General features: G+C 34.1%; 2 protein-coding genes across 4 annotated transcripts; both read right to left on the bottom strand.

Annotated features, from left to right (window-relative positions):
- Positions 1–1,059: 1,059 nt before the first annotated feature.
- Positions 1,060–4,945, bottom strand: LOC116032732 (protein WHAT'S THIS FACTOR 1 homolog, chloroplastic-like). The gene is made up of 3 exons (XM_031275436.1): positions 4,303–4,945; positions 2,202–3,560; positions 1,060–1,750 (listed from the first exon to the last, which is right to left on the bottom strand). Exon 2 carries the CDS (start codon positions 3,532–3,534, stop codon positions 2,227–2,229), a length of 1,308 nt encoding a protein of 435 aa, XP_031131296.1. The 5' UTR covers positions 3,535–3,560; positions 4,303–4,945; the 3' UTR covers positions 1,060–1,750; positions 2,202–2,226.
- A 1,956-nt stretch (positions 4,946–6,901) lies between these two features.
- LOC116031944 (aminoacylase-1-like) lies at positions 6,902–11,871 on the bottom strand. 3 transcript variants are annotated; one of them, XM_031274318.1, is made up of 7 exons: positions 11,571–11,871; positions 11,213–11,266; positions 10,939–11,134; positions 10,054–10,853; positions 8,925–9,062; positions 8,089–8,337; positions 6,902–7,404 (listed from the first exon to the last, which is right to left on the bottom strand). In XM_031274318.1, the coding sequence occupies exons 3-7, from the start codon at positions 11,006–11,008 to the stop codon at positions 7,291–7,293; spliced, it is 1,371 nt and encodes a 456-aa protein (XP_031130178.1). In that variant the 5' UTR covers positions 11,009–11,134; positions 11,213–11,266; positions 11,571–11,871; the 3' UTR covers positions 6,902–7,290. The 3 variants fall into 3 exon arrangements, with proteins under 3 accessions (XP_031130178.1, XP_031130179.1, XP_031130180.1); XM_031274319.1 differs by having other exon boundaries at positions 10,939–11,096; XM_031274320.1 differs by having other exon boundaries at positions 8,089–8,328; positions 11,571–11,870.
- Positions 11,872–22,194: the final 10,323 nt, after the last annotated feature.

The following is a 22,194-nucleotide window of genomic DNA, read 5'->3' as shown; positions in this document are numbered from 1 at the left end:
TAACCAATCAATGGTGACGGCAAAGGGAACTTAGAATGACTTCATGAAGTCCAATATATATACTTTGTTTTTTTTTTTTTGGTTAGACCATGAGGTGTTCTGAGCAGGCCCTAACTGTAGGAGACACCTTTAAGTCTGTTTAATAGAGCTTATAGGATTTTAAGTCTTTAACCAATTAATGATGGTGGCATTATGACATACAGAACCTAAAATGAATTCATGAGGTCTAATATATATGTTCTCTTTGATAGAGTTTATAGCTTAATTTAATAATAACTTATTTTGAAAATTCCATGTAATGATTCAAAGTGAGCTATTGACTTTTAATAATTTCTTTTATCTCAAGACCTTGTGGTCTCAGTGGAGGCAACTGTTGCATTGTAACAGAGTCAGCAGTACTAAAAAAAAATTATTTTTATTAATTTATAGTGACACTATTTATCAATGTTGTAAAAATTGCCTAGGCGGCGCTAGGCACCCCCAAGGCCAAGACATCAGTCCTAGGCAACTTTTAGTCGGATGAGTAACTAACCAACCAACTAGGCCCCGAGTTGGACGCCTAACTCGACCAAGTCAATATCCAACTTGACCGAGTTGGCTCTTAACTCAACCGCGTAATTTTTTTTTACATGCTCGACTATTCCTCTTCTATATTAGTCATGTACTTAACTAATCATCTAAAACATGTAATTATATAAAATATGTAGTTAATTAGTTTAGAAATTATAACAATCTAACATCTCCTAGCCCTAAGTGGGAAAAGTGAAGACAATATATTCAAATTACTTGACCGCCTAGGCGCTAGATATTGGTAAAACTTTTAGTAAAATTATTTCTCACATGATACATTTAAATGATATGGTACAATATCTAATTATGATGGATTAAATTTATCTTTAAGAAGTTTATATCACAAAAATATTGAAACGTTTAAAATGCTCCAAAAAAGAAAAACAATTAACTCACATGTAACACAAAATAACTAGTTTAAATTAATTAGATTTATTGCTTAATATGATACTCTTAACCAATTTAAACACACATAGGACTTACTCTATAAATACAAACCCAAAAATGATTTTATTCTTACAAAGATGAACAAATTAAAATAAACAAAAGTTTATTCATTGTACAAAATAAATAATTCTCTTAATGCCTAAGCCATTTCTTTCAAGTTTGAAAATAAAATCAACCTTGTAAATACTACTAAGAAATTACATGAACATAAAAATTATTGGTTAATACATTTTTCTGGGCAGATCCTTTCAACTCTATACTCATTCAGTCATTCGTATGCCCATTTCACAAGTCTGAGCTGGTAATCTTTTAGCAATACAACTACCAACATTTCATTGTCCAAAACGTCAAAATTTTCACTGGGAATCAATCATAATATGTTAGTGCAAACAAGAACGAAGGAACAAATGATCACTTGATTACCTAAACCTTGATGTGTTACCTAGGCTGTTGACATCTACATGCACTTTCTGAGCGATGGATTATAACTTATAGTTTCGAAATCATAATCCAGTTGACTGCATAATGTGTTGAACTACTGGTAACTTTCATGATCCATCACCTGCAGAAGCATCCAACCCCAGAAAACCACAAGTGCCATGAACAATTTGATAGTAGAATTCATTACCGATTACTGGCCTAAGAATTTTAAAGCATTAGAAGACTGCAGGTAGATTTGCCAACTGTAGACATAGCAGACCGCAATAAAGAATCCCTGCAAAAATGCCTATACCTGAAATGAAAAGGCCAGGAAATATAACTATTGAGCGGTAAGAAAATCCCTAGGTTCTTCACAAAGTAGTGAATAACTTTTTGGTTTCTAGAACACTCTGCAAAAGAGGGCAATTCACTTGGGTAATTAAAAAGACATGCTTACTCTCTCTCCATTAAAAACTTCTATAAATTCTCACACCACTGTCCTCACCAAGAACAATCCCTCTCCCCCTCCTCACTAACCACCACCACAACAATCTATCATTTCACATTTATTGTTCTAATGATCTATATTTCTCCAATACATTGACATCTCATACTAAATATATTCCATGGAAAATCATGCTAAACCAACCACTCAATGAAATTACATTAATATCACTTAGCATGGAAAAATGAGAACTTGAGAAGAAAACAATTAGAATCCATTTTGCAAAGAGGAGCTGAGATTTTAGGCAAAGGAGGCTCACCTAGGCCAGTTAAGCTAGAACGGCTTCATTCAGATACTTTATATGCATTGTAAATCTCTTCAATCTCCATTTCAGAGTCACTTTCAATTGAATCACTCTCCAAACCACTCATCTCCTCCTCCTCATTCTCATGTGCTAACTGAACACTATAATCTTCCGAATCAATCTCAAATAAGTTTGTGTCTCTTTCTTGTAAATCCTCCAAGGTTTCTTCTTTATCTTTCTTCTTTCTGTAGCCAACAAGGCTAAGAACCTTTTCTTTCCAAACAACCAGAGGATGTTTCTCAACCAACTCTGAACCTTCATAAGGCTCGTTCAGGAACACAGTAAATCTCCTCCCTCTCTCTGAAACATAAAAGATGCCAAAATGTTTGAGCAATAGTCTCATAAGCTTCTGAGGCATCACAAACTCCCTCCTAAAATGTGTCAAATGATCTGTCACAAGCCTCTTCTCAATCATAAAACTAAGCAATTCATGGATCACAGCCACTGCCCTCTTATCAAACTCCTGTGACCCAGCCTTTAATCCACTAGCATCTGCATAAGGGGACAAATACTCCCTGTTCTGGAAGTTCTCAATCTGACCTCTGTACTTGGACAGCTTCTTATAGTTTGGTGGGAACTTCATTGGGAAAGACAGAGAAAGAAAACCTGGAACATAATCTTCAGGGGCCTTGCTAACGCCCATCACCTTCTTTTCCAACTCAGTAATTGCCCAACTAGACTTCCAATTCACAAGTTCCAAATATTCACCCTCATCATAAGGCACAAAAGGCCTCACAACTCGAAAATAATCAGGATATTTGTGCACCCAATGGCTCCTAAAATCCAGTGGCAACCCTATATCCCTCCTGAAATGCACAATCTTATCCAGACTAATACGCTTACCAATTGACATCATTAGCATCCGAGTCACAAACTCTGCAGCCTTATCACTATTCTTTTCTATGAGTTCTTCCTCTTCTTGCAGCAGATTTTCAGCTTCTTTAGTCATTCCGCACCATAAAATTCCCCTCTGGTCCTTATAAAGCTCAAAAAGCTTGGGACATTTCCGAAGGAAAACTGAGAACTTGTGAGGTTTTGGGAGGTTAATTTGCCTCCGGTACTGATCAAGGGAACGTACAGGGATGATTTGCTCGGACTCTTGCTTCAGAGTTTCAAGTATGAAGAGGATTTTGGAGAGGATTTTGTGCTTCTCTACAACAATTTCAAGGTCATGCACTCGCTTCTTCTTGCTCCGGTCTTGCACTCTCTTGCTGGTGGTCATTGATCGTCGGCATTCTCTAAACAGTGAAGAATGGAGTTTGCCAAGAAGACCAACTTGGTGAGGCATGAGTCAGGGGATATCCACCACCAATCCTAATAGGAAAGAAACAATGCTTTAAAACAATTTTTCATCTACAAGTAAATTGCTATTTTCAAATTATTTATGAATCAGTTCCAAACTACAATTAATAAATGCTTTATGAATCAGTTCCAGACCAAAAAGAAAAAGGCAAACGATAAAGAAAAAAACACCAGTAAACTAGAAAGTATATTAAACCAGAAAATGTGACTATAGACATTTCAGACATAAGTACATAGATTTTTTTTTTAAATGGCAGAACCTGCCATAAAAATTACAAAATTACAGATCCTTACAAACATACAATAAAGAAAAGGGTTATTGGAAGGGTCACAAGTAAAAGCAAATGCAATTTGCTAGTAAATAATTGATTCACAAGAACGAAGAAAATAATACTCCTAGTTAGTTTAGACTGTTTTCAGCTAGGGAAAATATCACCTTGGCCTTAGTTTGCTCCCTTCTTGGATGTTGACAGACTATTACACAATACAAATGACCATCTATTACTTAGGGGTGGGCATTTAGATATTCGGTTTGGAATTGATTCGGTTTAGGAACCCCAATTCCCAACATTTCCTAGTTACACCTAGTCACAGTAAGACATTTTCCACAAAGCATTTTAAATTATGAAATACAAACTTATTATAAATTAAAAGTATTTGATCTTTCTGTGGGGGAAACAACATGCAAGTAAGATACAGAAACTGTTTCAGTCTCCAGTGATATTTCAGCAAGAATATCTTCCATTGCACTCACCATTATCCCACGGTCAGCAGTACCTTCTTCTCCCAACCGTCCCAGAGTGCAAGTTTTCCCTGTCCCAGTTTGCCCGTATGCCATGGCTGTTCCATTATAACCATCCAAGACATTCTGCCAAATGCATCCACAAATGCATTTCATATGACATAGACATATAGTCCATTTATTCAAGTCGCCAAAATGCCAAATCTCATTGGACATCTAAAACTTTAAAGCAGTACTTTAAAGACTGAATTGTAGCAGGATCAAGTAACTTTAAATGCTCAATTCCTCATACTCTTTATGTAGTACTGATAACTTATCCATTTGTAACATGAGTACACTTTATGAAGAGCTTTCAAAAAAACAATACATTATGTGTCACAACTGTATTCTGTTGTAAAATAGAAGAATTAATCATATACTTGTCACCTGTTCCAGTCTCTTCTAAGATCAAAATCATAAAATTCGTAGGAAAAACTAACGGAAGCAGAATTTTCATAGTATGAGTTCACTGGTGGAAACTGGAAAATCGATCACAGACACAAAATTTCGATGGACATTGGAAGTTATGATTGTATTGAAACAATTCCAGAATATTTTCAGTAGTGAATCAGATAGCGCAACCAAGATGGTAAACTGCCTAGCAACCATATCAGACAAACCTAGAAAAAAAAAAAAAAAAAAAAAAANATATATATATATATATATATATATATATATATATATATATATATATATATATGCATTTATATAATTTCAATGTTCAACGTAGATAAATCCTCCAAAAATGAGTATAGTTAATATTCTCTAAAATAATACATTTTTATATAACTATCAAAATAATACGTTGTCTCCGAATAGTGGCGGAGCCAGAAATCTTTTTCAGTGGGGGCGGAAGATTAAAACTAACGACATATTTTGAAAAAAAAAATGAAAAACTTATATACCGAGTCATAAATATTGTTAACTAGTGATAAAAAATAAAAATACATCAAGATAAAAAATATTTAAAACAAAATATAAAACATAATTAATTTGAATGAAAAACACATTATAAATCATTCACCTCACTATTAATATTAAAAAAAGAAAAAATAAAAATAAAAAAGAGAAGAAGTCACAATGTGACAAATAAAAAATCCAATTAGAATTCACACTATTAATATTAAAAAATGTCAAAAACAAAATTTCACTAATCTCAAAATCCAATTGAAAGGTAACTAAAAACTCGAAAAACTAAACTGATGCTGTAAGGTTTGATCTATCTCCCATTTCATTCTACCTTAAAGCCTTACCATCTAAGCCAACTTAGCCTTTATTTATTTCTTGATATAATTAATATATTGGGTTTATCGAGGCAAACCCCACTCCTCTTCCGAGTATGTGAGTAAACCCTCGCCCTGTGATCCTAGCCGACAAAGGACCACAAGGAGGTTAACCAGCCTAGGTTGCCCATAGCTGACCGGCTCAAACCCGGGTGGCAGACGGTTTCGAACTCAGGACCTCACGGCCGCGAGCGTCTTGGTCTTGCCAAACATTAATCGTAAATTACCAAATGTAGTTTTCTAAAATAAAGTTTATATTGAACAAACAACAACAACAACAACTAATATCCCTCAAAATATAAGTTTCCCAAACTATAATGTATTTTTCTCAAAATAGTATGACTATTCATAATTTTTGGTACATAGATTTTCAAATCACATATTTTCTTAAAATACATAATATTTTAAATTATTAGTACTAAATTTAATCAAGCTAAGAAATATGTAAAATATAAGTCCTTCCCAAAAATAGTAGTGTAATTTTTTTAGTATAGAACTCTTTAAAAATCATATAGTAGTTTATTAAACTAAAATAATTTTAAAGGATTGAAGTAGTTTAATTGGAAGGAATTTAATATATTAAAAACATAAGGGTTAGGGTTCAACTCTCACTTAAGCCAAAATAAATCATTTTATGGGTATAATCTGTATATAAAAACAAAGGAAAACAAGAGATGCTAGCAGGAGTACTCGAACCCGCGACCTTTCACTTGCTAAGCAACCCATCTCTGTTCATTGTTACAGGATTAGTTAACACATATATTTTTTTTTTGAATACAACTACCCTATTCATACATACTTTTCTCAAAGTGTTGAAACATAAAGAGTCAATTTCGATATCTCCTCCACTGAGACTCGAACTCATGACCTTTCATTTGAGGGAGTCCACTACATGCCATTTGAGCACAAGGTGCTTGGCCCATCTCAGTCACTGGAAATTCCTGTACCCACTGCGCAGTGGAAATTCGAATTTCTGCACAACCATACTTCCAAAACACACTCAAGCTGAACACCAAAATACATTAACACCTTCAAACTTTAAAACATGAACATACACTATTTTAAAAGCAAAATAACACCATATTAACACAATTTTTAAGGATTTAAAGTAACAAAAATAGCCCATAATTTCAACAATAAAACTTATACACCCTTCTTTTATTTTCTCAAGCCAAAACACCACCATAACACCAAACCCTTACCTCAAACCACAACAAAACAACAACCCAACAAAACCCTTATGATTACTTCTACAAAAATAAGCTAACAAAGGAATGGAAGAAGAGTAGTAGGAGAAGGGGAAAGTAGCGTACATCTTTTCATAAATAACTCTTAGCTTTTTATGTTAGACAAAGTAACATACAACATCTTTTCTGATGATAAAGGGTGTTGAATCTGGATAGGAGCAAGAAACATCATCAAATTTATCCATCCCTGCCTGTATCTACCTGATTCTCAGTTCTGAAGCTATCGCATAAAACAAGAAGAAATATCACAGCCACGATTGACATTTGTATCATGTCCATAGTTATTTAGCCTCACATTTTAAAACATACAAATCCGCCAGGAAGAGGCATTTCTTGTAAATTGAACATGACATAAGTGCCAGAGTTTCACAAGGGAGGCCTTTTATTGCATCGTGTGATAGGAAGGACTGCTGTATCAGTGTATCGTATCCTCATAATTCTTCTTTGGACACATTATCTCGAGTGTGCTCAACAAAAGATGCATATGCCCTGATTATTGACTCGTAAACACGAATTCCCTTCAAATATTCATCCTTGTTCAAAAACTGAAGAATTTCAAAATACATTACTAATTAGAATTGGTTATACATTCAAAAAGAAACCAGAATGTATATAAATATATATATCCATTTCAGTGGTTGACTGCAACCAGCTCTCACCCAAATCTTTGCACTTTTTCTCTCTTAGGTGTCATACTTCTATCCTATTAGGCCATTGTATCTTGTGTAACACTGACATTACGGTTAAAGAGAAGACAAGTGCATAGAGAACTTTTCATCTCAAAATACTTTGGCTATGTTTGGCACGCATAGCTGAAAGCTGAAAAATTAGAAGCTAATAAGCTAACTAATTGAAATTAAAGTGTTTGGTAAAATTAATTGTTGAATTAGCTAATAAGTGTAAAAAGACAAGCGGATAAACTAAGATATTAAGATTTTGATTAATGAATGATGGTGTCAATATGTCATTAAAAAAAAAAAAGTTAAAAAAGCCAGTAGCTTATTTTGAAAAGCTACTTGCGTTTAAGGTCCCCATGTTTTACCAAACATGGTAGCTTAAAATAAGTTATAAACTCTAAAATAAGCTCTACCACAAAGAGCCTTTATTAAGATGGCAGTATATCATAAAAGGTAAGAAATAAAATTTATACTTATGAAAACAATAAGAATGTGCATCAGAATAGATCTTCTTAGACAAAGACTATTGTATATAGAAACTAAAGTGCTAACCTCATTGTGATCATGAAGGAGAATGGGAGTGTTTGCCATAGGAGAAAAGCCAATAGCTGGCAAACCTATCTCTCTAAAGTAGCGTGCATCTGTTGAGGCAGGAAATATTTCTGGCTTTCCTAGTTTCCCATTTGCATCCTTGACAGCTTCCTCTAATAAGGCCCACCAAATATTAGAACTATCAGGAGACGTAAGTGCTGGTCTTCCAAACTTATCATATATGGATGCCTTAGCCTTGAACTGTCCAAGCTACAACAATGATCAGAACAATTGCAATTTTCGGAAGCAACATGTTTCTACATATATGTGACAATGATGCAGGAAATTTCAGTTAAGCAGATGGACAAAACAAGTTCCAAAACACTGAAAAATGGGGTCCTCGCAGCCATTTGCAAAAACCAAGGCTCCATTTGGGTACAATAGGATGCAAAAGCGGACATTGGAACATAAAGGGATCAAAGGAACTGAATTTATTTAATGAAAATATGCAGAGAAAATGCTATATTTATATATACAAGACAAGATACAAGTCAGGCTAAGCCCAATATTAAAACCCTAGCATACTTTCCCATATTCAACAAGACACAATATATGCTTTCTCTGGAAGTAGTATATTTCCACCCTCATCAATAAAAGCACAGGAAAACAACAACAACAACACACACACAAATTTAAACAAAAAAAAAAAAAAAGAACAGCTCAATTTTGATTACTTCAATTCATATTCTTTCTACACATTGACATGAGCAAAGAGGAACCACAACTTCAAGCATTACCAAGACACACCCCTTGTGAACTGCACCATTGATGTATAATGTCACAGATTTCCTTCTTACCTTAAAGGTCATGTTGCGTGAAGCAGGTGCCCATTCCTCGATAATTCGTCTCTCCAATGAGGTTTGATCAGCAGTTGGTGGAACTCGAATATCAAAGCCTGCTTCTGCTTCAGACGGCTGCAAGTTCATGACAAAGCCCTGAGAAGATGAAAAGAATCCACAAAATCAGTAACAAATATGATGATATCAAATATATGGCTAATCAAATCTATGGTAACCACTACTCATTATATCTTAATCATCATTTAAGCTACAACAATTAAAGTATGAACCAATGAACTAAAGATGAGTTTCAGCATTGCAGATGCAAATCAGGTCAATTGGTGAATCCACTTCCAGGTAGATGAGACCATCCAATAAAATTAAAAAGAAACACATAAAATTGAAACAGGATTAGTTTGAATCACGAAATCAGCAAAAGAAGGAAGAGGGTCGATGTGGTCATCTTCCATACAAATTTTAGGGTGTGTTTGGTTCGAACATGGGAACCGGAATGGGAATAGGAATCAAATACTTGGTTGGTAGTACGATGGAATTAAAATGATTACCAATATTAATGTGACCCGATAATCGGAATAAAGTTTTTAAAAATACAAAAACGAAAAATCAGGGCAATTGACCTTAAGAGTGGCAATGAAGTGAGTAGGCAATGCAGCAAAGAAGTCAATGAAGTGAGGAGAGATGAGTGAGAGGCAAAGAAATGAGGAGGGATAAAGCTGAATTAATGGAATGATACCTGATTTAAATTAGGTAATAGATTTTGTAATTATAGGGGTAATCAAATCCTATACATGTGTTTTAAAAAGTTGTCAATCAAACATTGTTTATGATTTATCCGCAGTGTCTAACCCCATGAAGCAAACACACTTGTACTTTAAAAGGTTGTCAACCAAACAAACTTTCATTCTCATCCCTAGTGTCTAACACCATGAAGCAAACACACCCTTAATATGCATTGCAAATGTACAACAACCAGACACCAACCACCATTCAGTAGTAGTAGATAAACAGATACAAGAAAAAGTATGCCTTGCCTATTGCAGATTTGCAGTGCCTAGCAAATAGCAATATATAAATAGAGCTCTAAACGAAATTTGAGGTTGTTGGGGGTTAAGCAAAGAGCAAATACCGTGGGGGAAGGGGTGCCAGCTTTCAAAGACACCATATTAACAGAAATGACTTCTCCTTCAGCCTTGAGGCCAGCCTTGACTAAGTCAAACTGAGCAGCCCTGAACCTCCTTATACTTTCAATACTCGTAAAAAGATTCTCCATGGCAGAATTATCATAGAGCTTGGCACCGTGTCCAGGGGCCCCAACTGCCTTGATAATTAACCACCAAGGGGACCTCTCACCGTAGAAGGCGCGGTAGTTATCCGTGGGGGAAGCCAACCCCTCGTCGAGCACAATCCCGACGTTCATCTTCGAAAAGATATCAGAATGTGCAAAGCTCTCAGCGCCGTCGTGGCCACCGATTTCCTCATCGGGGACGAAGGAGAGGTAGACGGTGCGGATAGGCTGGAATCCAGAAGCCTTGAGGCTGCGAATCGCTTCCAAGTACTGGAGGCCGACGCATTTCATGTCCTGGGAGCCCCTGGCGTAGATGTTACCGGTGGCGCGATCGATTTGGGCGCCAAAAGGCGGGCGCGACCACTTGTGAGGCTCGGAAGGGACGACGTCGGTGTGGGAATTGAGGAGGATAGTGGGGAGGGAGGAATCCTTGCCAGGCCACTTGAGGATAACCACAGGCTTCCCCTTCACGAATTCTACAATCTGAGTTTCCAGGGATAGGGATTTCGCCTGAGAGATTATGAAATCCGCCGCTTCTCCGTACCTTGGCTCGGGTTGGGCGGTGTCGATTCTGAGGTATGCCTGGAATCTCGATATGATTTCCGCCGCCGCCGCCGAAAATTCACTTTCCGCCGCCGTGCCTATCAAACAAAGAAAGCAGGATTGATGGAGCGAGCTCAGAATTTCATAGAAACGAAAAAGGAAAATTATAGGGGATTTGATTACCTAATAATGTTAAAACCGGAAGAAGTAGAAGAAGAATTGAAGCAGCATAGCCGCCGAATCTCCTCCTCATTTTCGCTCTATTTCTCGAATGTGTGTTCCTCTCACTACACTGCAAGATTGCTTCTCCCACTCAAGTCGAGTGTGCTGACTGCTGATTGCTGAAGCATGGTTGTCGTCTTGTAGACATAAAACGCAACTATGCCGGTACCCACGGGCGGTTTAGCCGGCCAAATTATTTAGAAAAAAAAATCAAAAAATAGAACTGTGAACTTACCCACTGGAGACTGCCCTGCTGCCTTCTGGAGCCTGGAAGAGTGGAAATCGCAGCCTGCACTTCATACAAAATTACAAATAAGAAGTCAAAATTTTGAATTAAGGAATTAACCAATAATCATACATCATGGCATTATGTACTTTGAAATTGCTAGTGCAAATGTGCAATATAGTATAGCTATTAGCTTCTCTGTAAGGAGTGTAAGCTATTAAATTAAGTAATTAACCAATCCATTTTTCAAAGTAAAAAAACATACACAGAGCCGCACAGAGCTGACAAACATAAATACATAATTAGTTTTTTTTTTAACAAAAAAAATAAAATAAAATAAATACATAATTAGTTAATTACAATTAACCTTTTGGAGTTTTGGTACAGCAGTGGTTTCAAATGGTCTGGACTCTGGAATGTAGCGACGGGCGGTGACTCCGGTGAGCGGCAGGCTGTGGGCGTCAGGCGGCGACCGGCAGGAGGCGGGTAGCGGGCGGTGCTCCAGTGAGCGGTGGGCGGCGGACTGCGGTGATCGGCGGGCTTGCGGGCGTTGCGGCAGTGCGGAGTGCGGACTTCTGCGAATCTGCCGCTGCGGGAAGTGCAGAACTGAAATTAGGAGGCTTCCTTGGAGGAGTTGGAGCGGGAGACTGAAAATGTAGCGCTTATCAGAATTTATTAGAACCCTAGTTTTAGGGCTTTAGTCTTTTTTTTTTTTTTAGAAAACATGCTTCTTCTTTTTTTTCCTTTTATTTTTTTTTCGAAAACTTGAAAACAGAAAAAATTAGAATTTAGACATTTAGCGGAGTTTGGTTTACGAAACGTTATATTACATTGGGAATATTAGATTGCTGGAATATTAGATTCTTATATTTGGTTTAAACTGAAGTATGTAAATAAATAAATAATACAACGGAAATAAGACAAATTGATTAAAATACCAAAAGCCCAATATCAGTAAAATCAAACACTAAATTTTGTTAGTAATTACACGTGCTTTCGTAAACTAAATTATTATGTATTTTATTAAGAAACTCTTTATTTCTAATTAATAAAATCTATCTAGTTTCCTAAACATATTTATTACTTATTATCTATCTAATTTTCAAAACATATTTATTTATTACTCCACACAACAATATACAATTATGTAAAAAATCAAATTTGCAAACTATACGACAAATTGTAATAGCAAAAAACACATAAGATGATGGAACATAAATAGAGCCACATTTCTTATGTCTTAATTGTTCTTATCAAAATGAGTTATTTCCATTTGTCTCAATTGTTAATTATTGTTCATCTGCAATTAAATTATACAAAGACGCAAAAACTCATAACTCAAGTTACAAGCTCAACTTAACCTTTTTCACTCCATACAAATAACAAAAAAAAAACAAAACAAAACAAAACAAAACAAAAAAACAAAAAAACAAAAAATAAACAAGCAAAAACAAACAAAAAAAAAAAAAAAAGCAAAAGCTTACCATAAGATTTCAATAATAAAAAAAATAGATATAAAAAATAATTTACCGAAGAGAATTCTTTACTAATAGAAAATTGATGAAGATTTTTACAGAGAAAGAAGATTGACAGATTTGGTTCTTATGGCATAGAAAGTTTGAGTTTTGATTAATATATATTATTCGATCATTGATTATGGGTATGGTTTATTTTTAAATTTTCAGGTCGTCTGTTCCATCCATTATATGTGCCTATAATTCAGTGAGAGGATTAGTCGCTGTTCGACAATAGAAATTGTGGGTACATCCAAAAAAAATTATTACAAGATAAATTGCAATTATTTCTAACAGAGACTAAAGTTGTAATTAAAGTTAGGAGTTTGTGGGTTTTAATTGATTTAGCTGTTTAGATAGATATAAAAAATTAAATAGTTTTTGTCAATTAAAAATAAAGATTTTTTAAATTATAATATAATAATTTTAGAAAGTTATATATATTGAATAAAATAGATGTAAGGTGTAAATTAGGGGGTGTAAATGAGTCGAACAGTTTGCGGGTCGTTCGGTCAAAGCTCGGCTCGAACTTGATCAAATTTGAGCTCGAATTCAAATGTCTTAGGTTCGTGGCACGTCGAGCAGCTCGCGAGCGTATATATATATATATATATATATATATATATATATATATATATGTATATAATATTAAATTAAAATACTAAAAAGAGTCATTTTCATTTTTGGTCATACTGTTATTGGGGCATTGCCAATTTTAGCCCACTTCATTAATTTTTGCTACATTGCGGCCGGTCTTATTTAGTCCTTGCCACTTTTAGTCCACCGTTAAAATTTTGCTTAAATAATCGTCCAAACCATGGGTATTTTGGTCTTTTTATGCTTTAATAATCTCATTTACCCTTTGTAGTGGCTTTCCTTGCACTTTGTCATCCAATGAAGAGGTCCAGCGAAAGTCATGGCTTTGTAATGTGGCTCACATGGCTTTCGTCGGACCTCTTCACTGGATGAAAATGTGTGAGGAAAACCACTACAAAGGGTCAAGGAGATGACTAAAGCACCAAAAAAACCCTTGTTTTGGATGGCCAGTTGACAAAAATTTTAACGGTTGACTAAAAGTGATAAGGACTAAATAAGACTTGTCGTAATGTAGCAAACATTAATGAAGTGGACTAAAATTGGCATTGCCCCACTAACCGTAGGACCAAAGATATAACTCTACTAAAAATCTAAAATTGAAATTGAAACCCTAATTTGCTTATGCAGCCAAAATCTCCCACTCTCCAAGTCTCCAACCTGCCCGCCGACTGTCTGCTGCCGAGTGGCGACGACGACCGCCGCTGTCAACTGCCGACGAGTGCTCCACCTCCCTTGCGATAGCCGACAACGACGACCGCCGACTGCTGCTCAGCTGCTGCCACTCTGTATCAGCCTTCGCCCACAGCCAGAGCCGGTAGGTGTTTCTTATTCTTATTTTCTACTTTTTGGCTGTGTTTCTACTTAGTTTTCTGTGTATGTTTTTTCTTATTTTCTACTTTTTTGCTGGATTACTTCAAGCATGTGTGTTGTACTGCTGTTATATGTGTATGGTGTATGTGTGCTGAAGTTCTGATGCTATTTGGGAATCGTCTTTGAATCAAGTTATTATGTTGTGAACTTCTTCTAGTCAATGGGATGTTGTATTTGATTTCTCTGTTTATGGCCTTGATATTCTTACTGATTTTCTGTCAGTGATTTCATTTTTGTTCTCTATCTTTTACATATGGGTATTCTGTTTAGCTGTATATGTATTCCGGTACTAAACCTCATGCTTCAGAAGTCAATAACAGATAATATGTTGTTAATACCTTATACCCTATATATGAGGTGTAAGTAGGGGTGAGCACAACCCGCCCAACCCGTCCGGCCCGCAATCCGTTTAGAGAGAAACCGGCCCGACCGAACCCGAAATCCATAAACCGACCCAAACAATGCTATTTTTACGGTTTGAAGGGTTCGGGTAGGGTGTGCATTTTCTGAACCCGAACCGCCCGACAACCCGATTAAAACTAGGGTTAGGTTTCATGGTTCCCATATATATATTAGTGTTAGAGGATGCGCAGTCAGTCAGTCCTCACTCCTCACTTCAGTATCAGTTCTCATTTATATGATTCCTCTAATCCTCTCCCTTCGGCCTTCTCACCTTCACTCCGTTCAGTTCATACTTCAGACAATCAGATCTACCAGAGAGGCGGAGACCTAATCCTCTCCCTTCTCGCCTTCTCTTCTTCTTCGATTTCTTGTCTTCTTCTTCCCTCTGTTATCGCCGCCTTCACCGGACTCCGGTCTTCTTCTTCCCTCTGAACTCTGAAGTCCGAATATCTTCTTCTTCGAGTTCTAGAGAGTAGAGACCACTCTTCTCTGTTATTGCCGGACTCCGGTGACTCCGTGACGGTGGAGTGCTTAAACCGTGGTTTTGTTGAGCTTAGTTCTCTGTTCTCAGTGTTTTGTCCAGATGACGCCGTGACTCTAGAGTGCTGGAACCGTGGAGTTCTCTGTTCGCTCCGGACGCCGGTGACGCCGTGACGGATTGACGTGGTGGAAGCCCTAGCTAGCAGAAATATTGACTCTTCTACCGTTCTTCGTAGAAGACCCTAGTTCTCCAGGGATTTTTTGGGAGAAAAAAGTAAAATAAAAAACCCTTGTTTTATATTTTTAGTTGTTCATTTAATTGTGATTTGTGAAGGCAGTGAAGTCGTGAATGTGTGATATATCTGTTAGATTGTTACCATGTTGATGATTTATTACTGATTTATGGGTGGAAGTCGTGTACAATCAGAAATGGTACTTAATCTGTGAACTTCACATATAGTATCATTGTGGTGGAAGCCCCAATTTCTAAAATCCAGCTAAATGATGGAATATAGGTGTTCCTGATTCTGGATTTCTTTTATATAGTGTGTTATTCGTGTGCCTTGTTGGTGAAATAGTATTGGTGAAATCTGTTAAAATTTTATGATGCAAACAATTTGAAATGTTGTGTATGACTATATGAGTATTAGTGTATTACCCTTAAAAAAATGTTTGATATTTTATGATGCAATTTATGAGGAACTTTATGATACAAACTGCAAACTCTGTGAAATTATATGATGCAAACTCCGTGAAATTATATGATGCAACCATGCAAGCAGTTTGAAATTTGTTGTATTACCCTTAAGCTATTTGAGTTTTTTAAAATATGTTTCTCACTATACTGAAGTTTGAAGTTTGAAATTTGTTGTATTACCCTTTAATACATCTGGAATGATTTTAGATCCTATTAGGACTTCATTAACTCAAAAAATTGTGGAAGCTTTGGTTTGTACTCAAGATTGGCTTAGGCCTACAAATACCCTATTATGTCTTGAATTGGAGAGATTTGAAAAAGGTAACAGTTCTTACCTTTATGTAAATATGTAATCTTTTTTAATTAAGACTTTACTTAATTTTAACATTTTTGTTACTTTTTCAGAGTTGAGTGATGGTGGAAGTGGTAGGAGGTTTGTTGGTTCTACACTACCTACTATATCTGTAATTTTATTATATATGAATTCATGAATTTAATTGGTAAATCTACCAAGTTGTAACTTTTGTTTTACTTTGTAAATTTTTGTTATTCTACAAGTTGTAGTAAAATTAGTAATTTTGTATATATATTTCCAGTTTGTATAATAATATTACTAAGTTGCTAATATACTTATATATTAGTAATTTAGTATAAATTATTATACAATGTGTTTTGGAAATTGGAAGTTTGCAATTTTGGAAATATGGAAAAAATAGTAAATGTAAAGTTTTGGGAAACATAAAAAATAAATTTTGGAAATATGGAAAAAAAATAAATGTAAAGTTTTGGGAAAAATAAAAAATGTATTAATTTGTTTGTGTGATATCCGAAATTTAATCCGAAATCCGACCAAACCGACCGAACCGAAATAGCATAAAACCGACCGGATAAATTAGATTAAAAAACGAAATAGGGTTTGCATATTCTAATCCGAAATCCGAACGGTTTCAACATCCGCCCACCCGAACCAATCCGAACCGTCCGTTGCACACCCCTAGGTGTAAGTTGCATGTGATCATTCCAGTTTTCCAGTATTGTCAAGCTCTGTTGAGGAACATAGTAACTCTGACTCCAGTAAGAGTTTATGATGTAATCATGTAAATGCTTAGTTATATATCTGGATTTTATCTTTATTGCTTTCATTATTTGGTTAACAGTTAAGTTCATCCATCGTAGAACTAAATGCTCAGAAATATTATTAATTCACATCCAAATATCTAATAGTCAAATATGTTACTTGTGAATGCTTGATTGCATGATTAGGTAGATATACCAAATGTGAAGCTAACTCCTAGACTATATGTTAATATGTTATAGTTGTGGAGGTATGATTATGTTGGGTTGACTAGTTGATTTCGTTATTGTTTTTTATTAGGCATGTCAACAGGTAATTCATCTGTCCCACAAAATCCACACAGTTTAAATAGGGAATTCATTGTTACCTGAAACAGCACAAGCTTTGCTTTGTGGGGGTGATTGGCTTCAACATATACACAGAGTTACTAAAAATAAAGTAAGTTAACTTCTATGCTAAATGATACATTATCTTTTTTAAAACATTTGTTTAATTATACACTTTTTGTGTGTGTGTGTGTGTGTTCAGAAAGAGAAATCATACCAAGAAATATTTATTCCGGCATCCAACTCATGAAAGTAAGTTACTAAGTTACACTTGCTTAATTTAATATTCTTGACTTATTGAGAATGCTTCTAGTTGAGAATGCTAATCAATTCATTCATTGTACTAGAAATAATGTTTATTGTAGATAATTTTTGTTATATGAATGAGCCGTTTAAATATTATATAAGTAATAAATATTTAACAAAAATTAGACAGGTAATAAGTAATAGATATGTTTAGAAAATTAGATAGATTTTGTTAATTAGAAATAAATTGTTTCCTAATAGAATACTCCGTACATAATAATTTAGAAAGTAATAAATATTTTACAAGAAAGGACCTAGTCAATATTACCTTTTTCTTTTTAATGATGTGGCATTTTCTCTTTCACCACTGATGTATAGCATTTAATCTTATTAATAATTATTACTATTATTTTAAGCCTAAATCATTATTATAATTTCAGTTATTTTGAGTATTTTTGGCATAACTCTATTACTATAAATTAAATTAACATATGTAGCATACAATTATTACAATGAAACTAGTATGCTACCCGTGCGATGCACGGACTAAATATTTTAAAATAATATAATTATGTTATGTTAATAAAAAGTATTAGTATTATTAAATTTCATATATAAAAAGGAAATATGAGACTTATCCATTTCAATAAAGTCATGAACATAATTATTTGAAATTAAAATAAGAATTAAAAGTTAAGGTGGGTAATTACGAAATGAAATAAAGTATATTACAAATTTAATACAAAGAATTTAAAAGTAAAAGTTTTAGTAAGCTACATTAGTATTTGAAGTGTATATACCATCAACTACCCGGCCTCTTGTTCGGAATCTATTTAATTACAACTATCTCATCAAAATAACACTCTATATCTCAGTAATGAGATGATGATTGAATTCCACACTTGATTGTTTCTTTGTCGGTTCTAACTGTTGGATTGCAAGAATTATTTTCGTATCCTATAAACGAAGAATGAAATAATAAATATAGTTGGACATTAAAAATTTCTAATTAAGGAATAGTTATAAAATTGAGCTCTATAAATTCTACGTAATTTTTAAAATTGTTTAATTTGTGATGTTAATTAAAATTCCTTATTTGGTTAATTGTAAATATATAACTTATTATGTATTAACAACTTTCCATTACACTGAATAGAGTATCCTTGGAATATACCATACACTATAATAAAATTAATTTAATTAACAGGATGATGCTAGATGAAAAATGCCATAAATGAGGTTGAAGTGGGTGCCGACATGTAGTCGTGATCAACATGAAGTGGGTGCCAATATGATTATTGAAGTAGAAACACACGTACATACCTATACATCTATACATGCAAATGTATAAGCATATATTTATATAAAATTTTATTGATATATATATAGTAAAAAAAATATAATCACAAGCCCACTACTAATAACCCAAAGCCCAAACCTCTCCACTGATCTGACCAAATATTGATCCACAACCCACATAGAAATTAAAAGCCTTAACCTATAAACACTAAAAAAAAAAAAAAAAACCTAAAAAATCTAAAAACACATAAACACTCTCCATCACATTAGAAACCCTACCCAGCCGCTTCTGGTTCCTCTACGCCGTTCCTCCCTGCTCGAAATTTCTCCCAAAAAATCCACCCCTAAATCCATGGTTAAATCGTCGATCTGGATGTTTTTCCATCTACAACTCTATAAAAGATCACCATCTATAGCTTTTTCCTAAGAAAAACGAAGCGATTACACCACCAAAAACCCAAACTCGTTCGATTTGTTAGCTGAGGTCGACAAACCCTAACCTCCAGTTCGTCGGTTGGACGTCTACAAAATGCAGAAACGATTGTCATCGAAACAAAATTATCCCAGGCGAACAATTGGAGAAATAAAACTACATCTCTAAGGTAAACCCTAAACCCTAATATTATTAAAGGAAACCATCTCTAAGGATAATATTTTTTTTTTCACTTTCTATTGATTTGTTCTCATTCGTTCTTGTAGAAAGTGGATAAGTATCAAACCTGTATCAAATTAACCACCAAAATTCGTTCGTAATTATAAAACTCTATATTCAAAATTTTTGAACTCTATATTTATAATTTTATAATTTTATATTCAAGATATTTAAACACTATATTCACAAATTTTAACTCTATATTCATTAAATATTCTCGATCCTCGTTTTAGACATGGTGACCCGTTTCTATAGCATAATTTGCCCAAATTATTTGCTAGCTAATTAAACAGATTTGTTGGGACAAAAAATAAATTGTGGTGGCCAGTGGGACAAAAAATAAATAGTGCTAGCTAAAAATTTGGTTTTTTAGTTTCATATTTTTTTAGGAAACTGCAAGAATGTAATTTTAATGATTAAACAAATAAAAGAATTTATATTTAGAAAAATTTGAAATCTAAATGCATTTTTATTATCAAATACGGAGTAGTGAATATAAACTTCACATTCCATAATTACAGATACATTTTAGAAACAATCACTATATTTATACAGTATTGATAAGTTTCTTGAAAAATGTAAAACACAAAATTTTACCATAAAATACTTAAAAAATTTTAACTCCTTTTTCCATTTTCCAACATTGTCACATGCATTCTTGTTCATTGTCACATGCATCCTTCCACTAACTTTTGTCTTATTCTCACTTCCTGTACCTCCACTACCATTTGCTTCGTCCCAAAATATTCTACCGAAAGCTGACGTAAACTAAGGAAGAAGGTGCCAATATTTTCCTCTCCTTCATTCATCTTCTATTTCAAATTTTCTTGGGCCATTTACTCTGGCATAGAGCGACGAACGGTAGTGGATGGCCAGCGCGGCAAAAGCAGCCAATATCCACGGGCAAAGATTCTTCGAGAAATAAGTTAATTTTTCTTATAATCGTTATAAAATCTTCCATGTAGTTTATATATATATATATATATATATATATATATATATATATATATATATATATATATATATAAACTACATAGTATATTTATATATAAGTGTTTGGTTTTATTCTCATATATGAATCAATTTTCAATATATTATATTTTCCTACTTTTGTAAATTCAGCTTTACGATTTATTCATAATTTCCATATTTTCTTTTCTATAACATTTATTTTGTTTAAAAAAAAAATTATTTTGCGATTAATGACTTCGGATAAATTTGTATTATGTTGTCTAATAGCTCTCGAATTGAAGAAGAAGATCCCTCTCCTGGTAGCTTGCTTGAAGACAATGGCATATATAGCTTCCAATAATCCTTATTTATTAGCATTCTTGTATGCAATGGATATCAAGACAACTTAATATACAACAGCTAGCAATAGATAAGATATCCTTCTATATATTAAAGCCATAACTCTTTGGCCAATCAAATCATTGTATTTCCCCTAGATAAAGTGACGTCATTTGGAGTGATGTAAAAGTCCAAAACAATTTGCATTCACATGTATGACATGCTTAATATTTTAATTTGCATTCACTGTATAACATATATTTAAATATACATTTTTTTTATAGTGCTGAATATATTATTATTCCTAGGGAAGAGGAAAAGGTTCCTTGGGCAGCTCACTTTTCCTTGGGCACCTCAAAGTCATTTCCAATTTGATATAATGTCAAAAAGTTGGACAGTTAGAATTTCAATGTGCTAAAAAATAATAATTACATATTTTTGAATCAAAATCTTGGAGGGAAATAGCCTATAAATACATGTCCAGGAGTGAAAACCTCCCGAGATTTACATTGAAGCCGAGGGAACATCATTAGGAAACCAGAGGTATTCAATAGTTATTTCCATTCATATCATTTTATATTATAGCTATATTTCATGATTAATTAAATTAGTTGTAAATAGTATGTTTAAGGATTTCAAAGTGATACACTGAGTCTAGATTTTATTATGAAGTTTCAAAGACATAGTTTTAAAATTCTTTTTTGCAGGTTTTAGAAATCAAAGATCACAGATCAGAAAACAGCAAAGAAAAATTATGGTATAATTCGAATATGTAAATATATAGCAAATAGAATATAAATAAAATTGCAATAGCATATACGTGAGTTTGTAGATCTGAAGAAAAATACAATTTCAATTATATATTGAACCTCTGTATAAATAAATTATACAATTTCAATTATATATTTAAAACGATTATAAGAAAAAATTAACTTATTTCCCGAAGAATCTTCGACCGTGGAGAGAAGAAGAATACCTACAAGGCTTTTGCCACCGCTGTCTGGCCCTCCACTGTCGTTCGTCGATCTCTCCCTGCCAGAGAAAAAGGCCCAAGAAAATTTGCAATACGAGTTTTTTTTTTTGGAGGATAACTTTGGTGGAATATTTTCGACGAAGCAAAAGGAAGATAAGAAAAGAAAAAGCATGGAGTACACTTTGGTAAAAGACAAGGTGCTCTCTTTCCAACTTTTTAATGTTTTGGACGCATGTGCAGCAGTGCAGGCATTCTGCCATTTGTTGGCCATTATACAATGTATTTTATATATTTATATTAAACATTTCTAAGTGGATGACACACTCACACACAACATGCCATTTAATAAATATATATATACATACATTTTTTTTTGAAGGAATATACATACATTGATCGGATTCGGATTTTCAATCAGTTTTGGACTCTTCGGGTGGACAATATTTAAATCCAACCCGATTTTGTTCATTGGATTCGGCCATGTAAGTGTTGTTATTTGCCTACTTCCAAAATTAACATGTACTCTGCCATTATTAAAAAATGTATTCTGCCTTTTAAATCTAAATTCCA

This window comes from Ipomoea triloba, chromosome 10 (genome assembly GCF_003576645.1).
Source record: "Ipomoea triloba cultivar NCNSP0323 chromosome 10, ASM357664v1".
Classification (NCBI taxonomy): domain Eukaryota; kingdom Viridiplantae; phylum Streptophyta; class Magnoliopsida; order Solanales; family Convolvulaceae; genus Ipomoea; species Ipomoea triloba.
The sequence above is the reverse complement of the archived record's forward strand: the minus strand, read 5'-3'. Positions and strand labels throughout refer to the sequence as shown.

Coding starts and splice junctions, on each gene's coding strand:
- LOC116031944 (XM_031274318.1), bottom strand. CDS start 11,008: ATGAGGAGGAGATTCGGCGGCTATGCTGCTTCAATTCTTCTTCTACTT. Junction 8,338..8,924: donor CACGCAACATGACCTTTAAG/GTAAGAAGGAAA, acceptor TCATTGTTGTAG/CTTGGACAGTTCAAGGCTAA. Junction 7,405..8,088: donor TCCTTCATGATCACAATGAG/GTTAGCACTTTA, acceptor GAAATTCTTCAG/TTTTTGAACAAGGATGAATA.
- LOC116032732 (XM_031275436.1), bottom strand. CDS start 3,534: ATGCCTCACCAAGTTGGTCTTCTTGGCAAACTCCATTCTTCACTGTTT.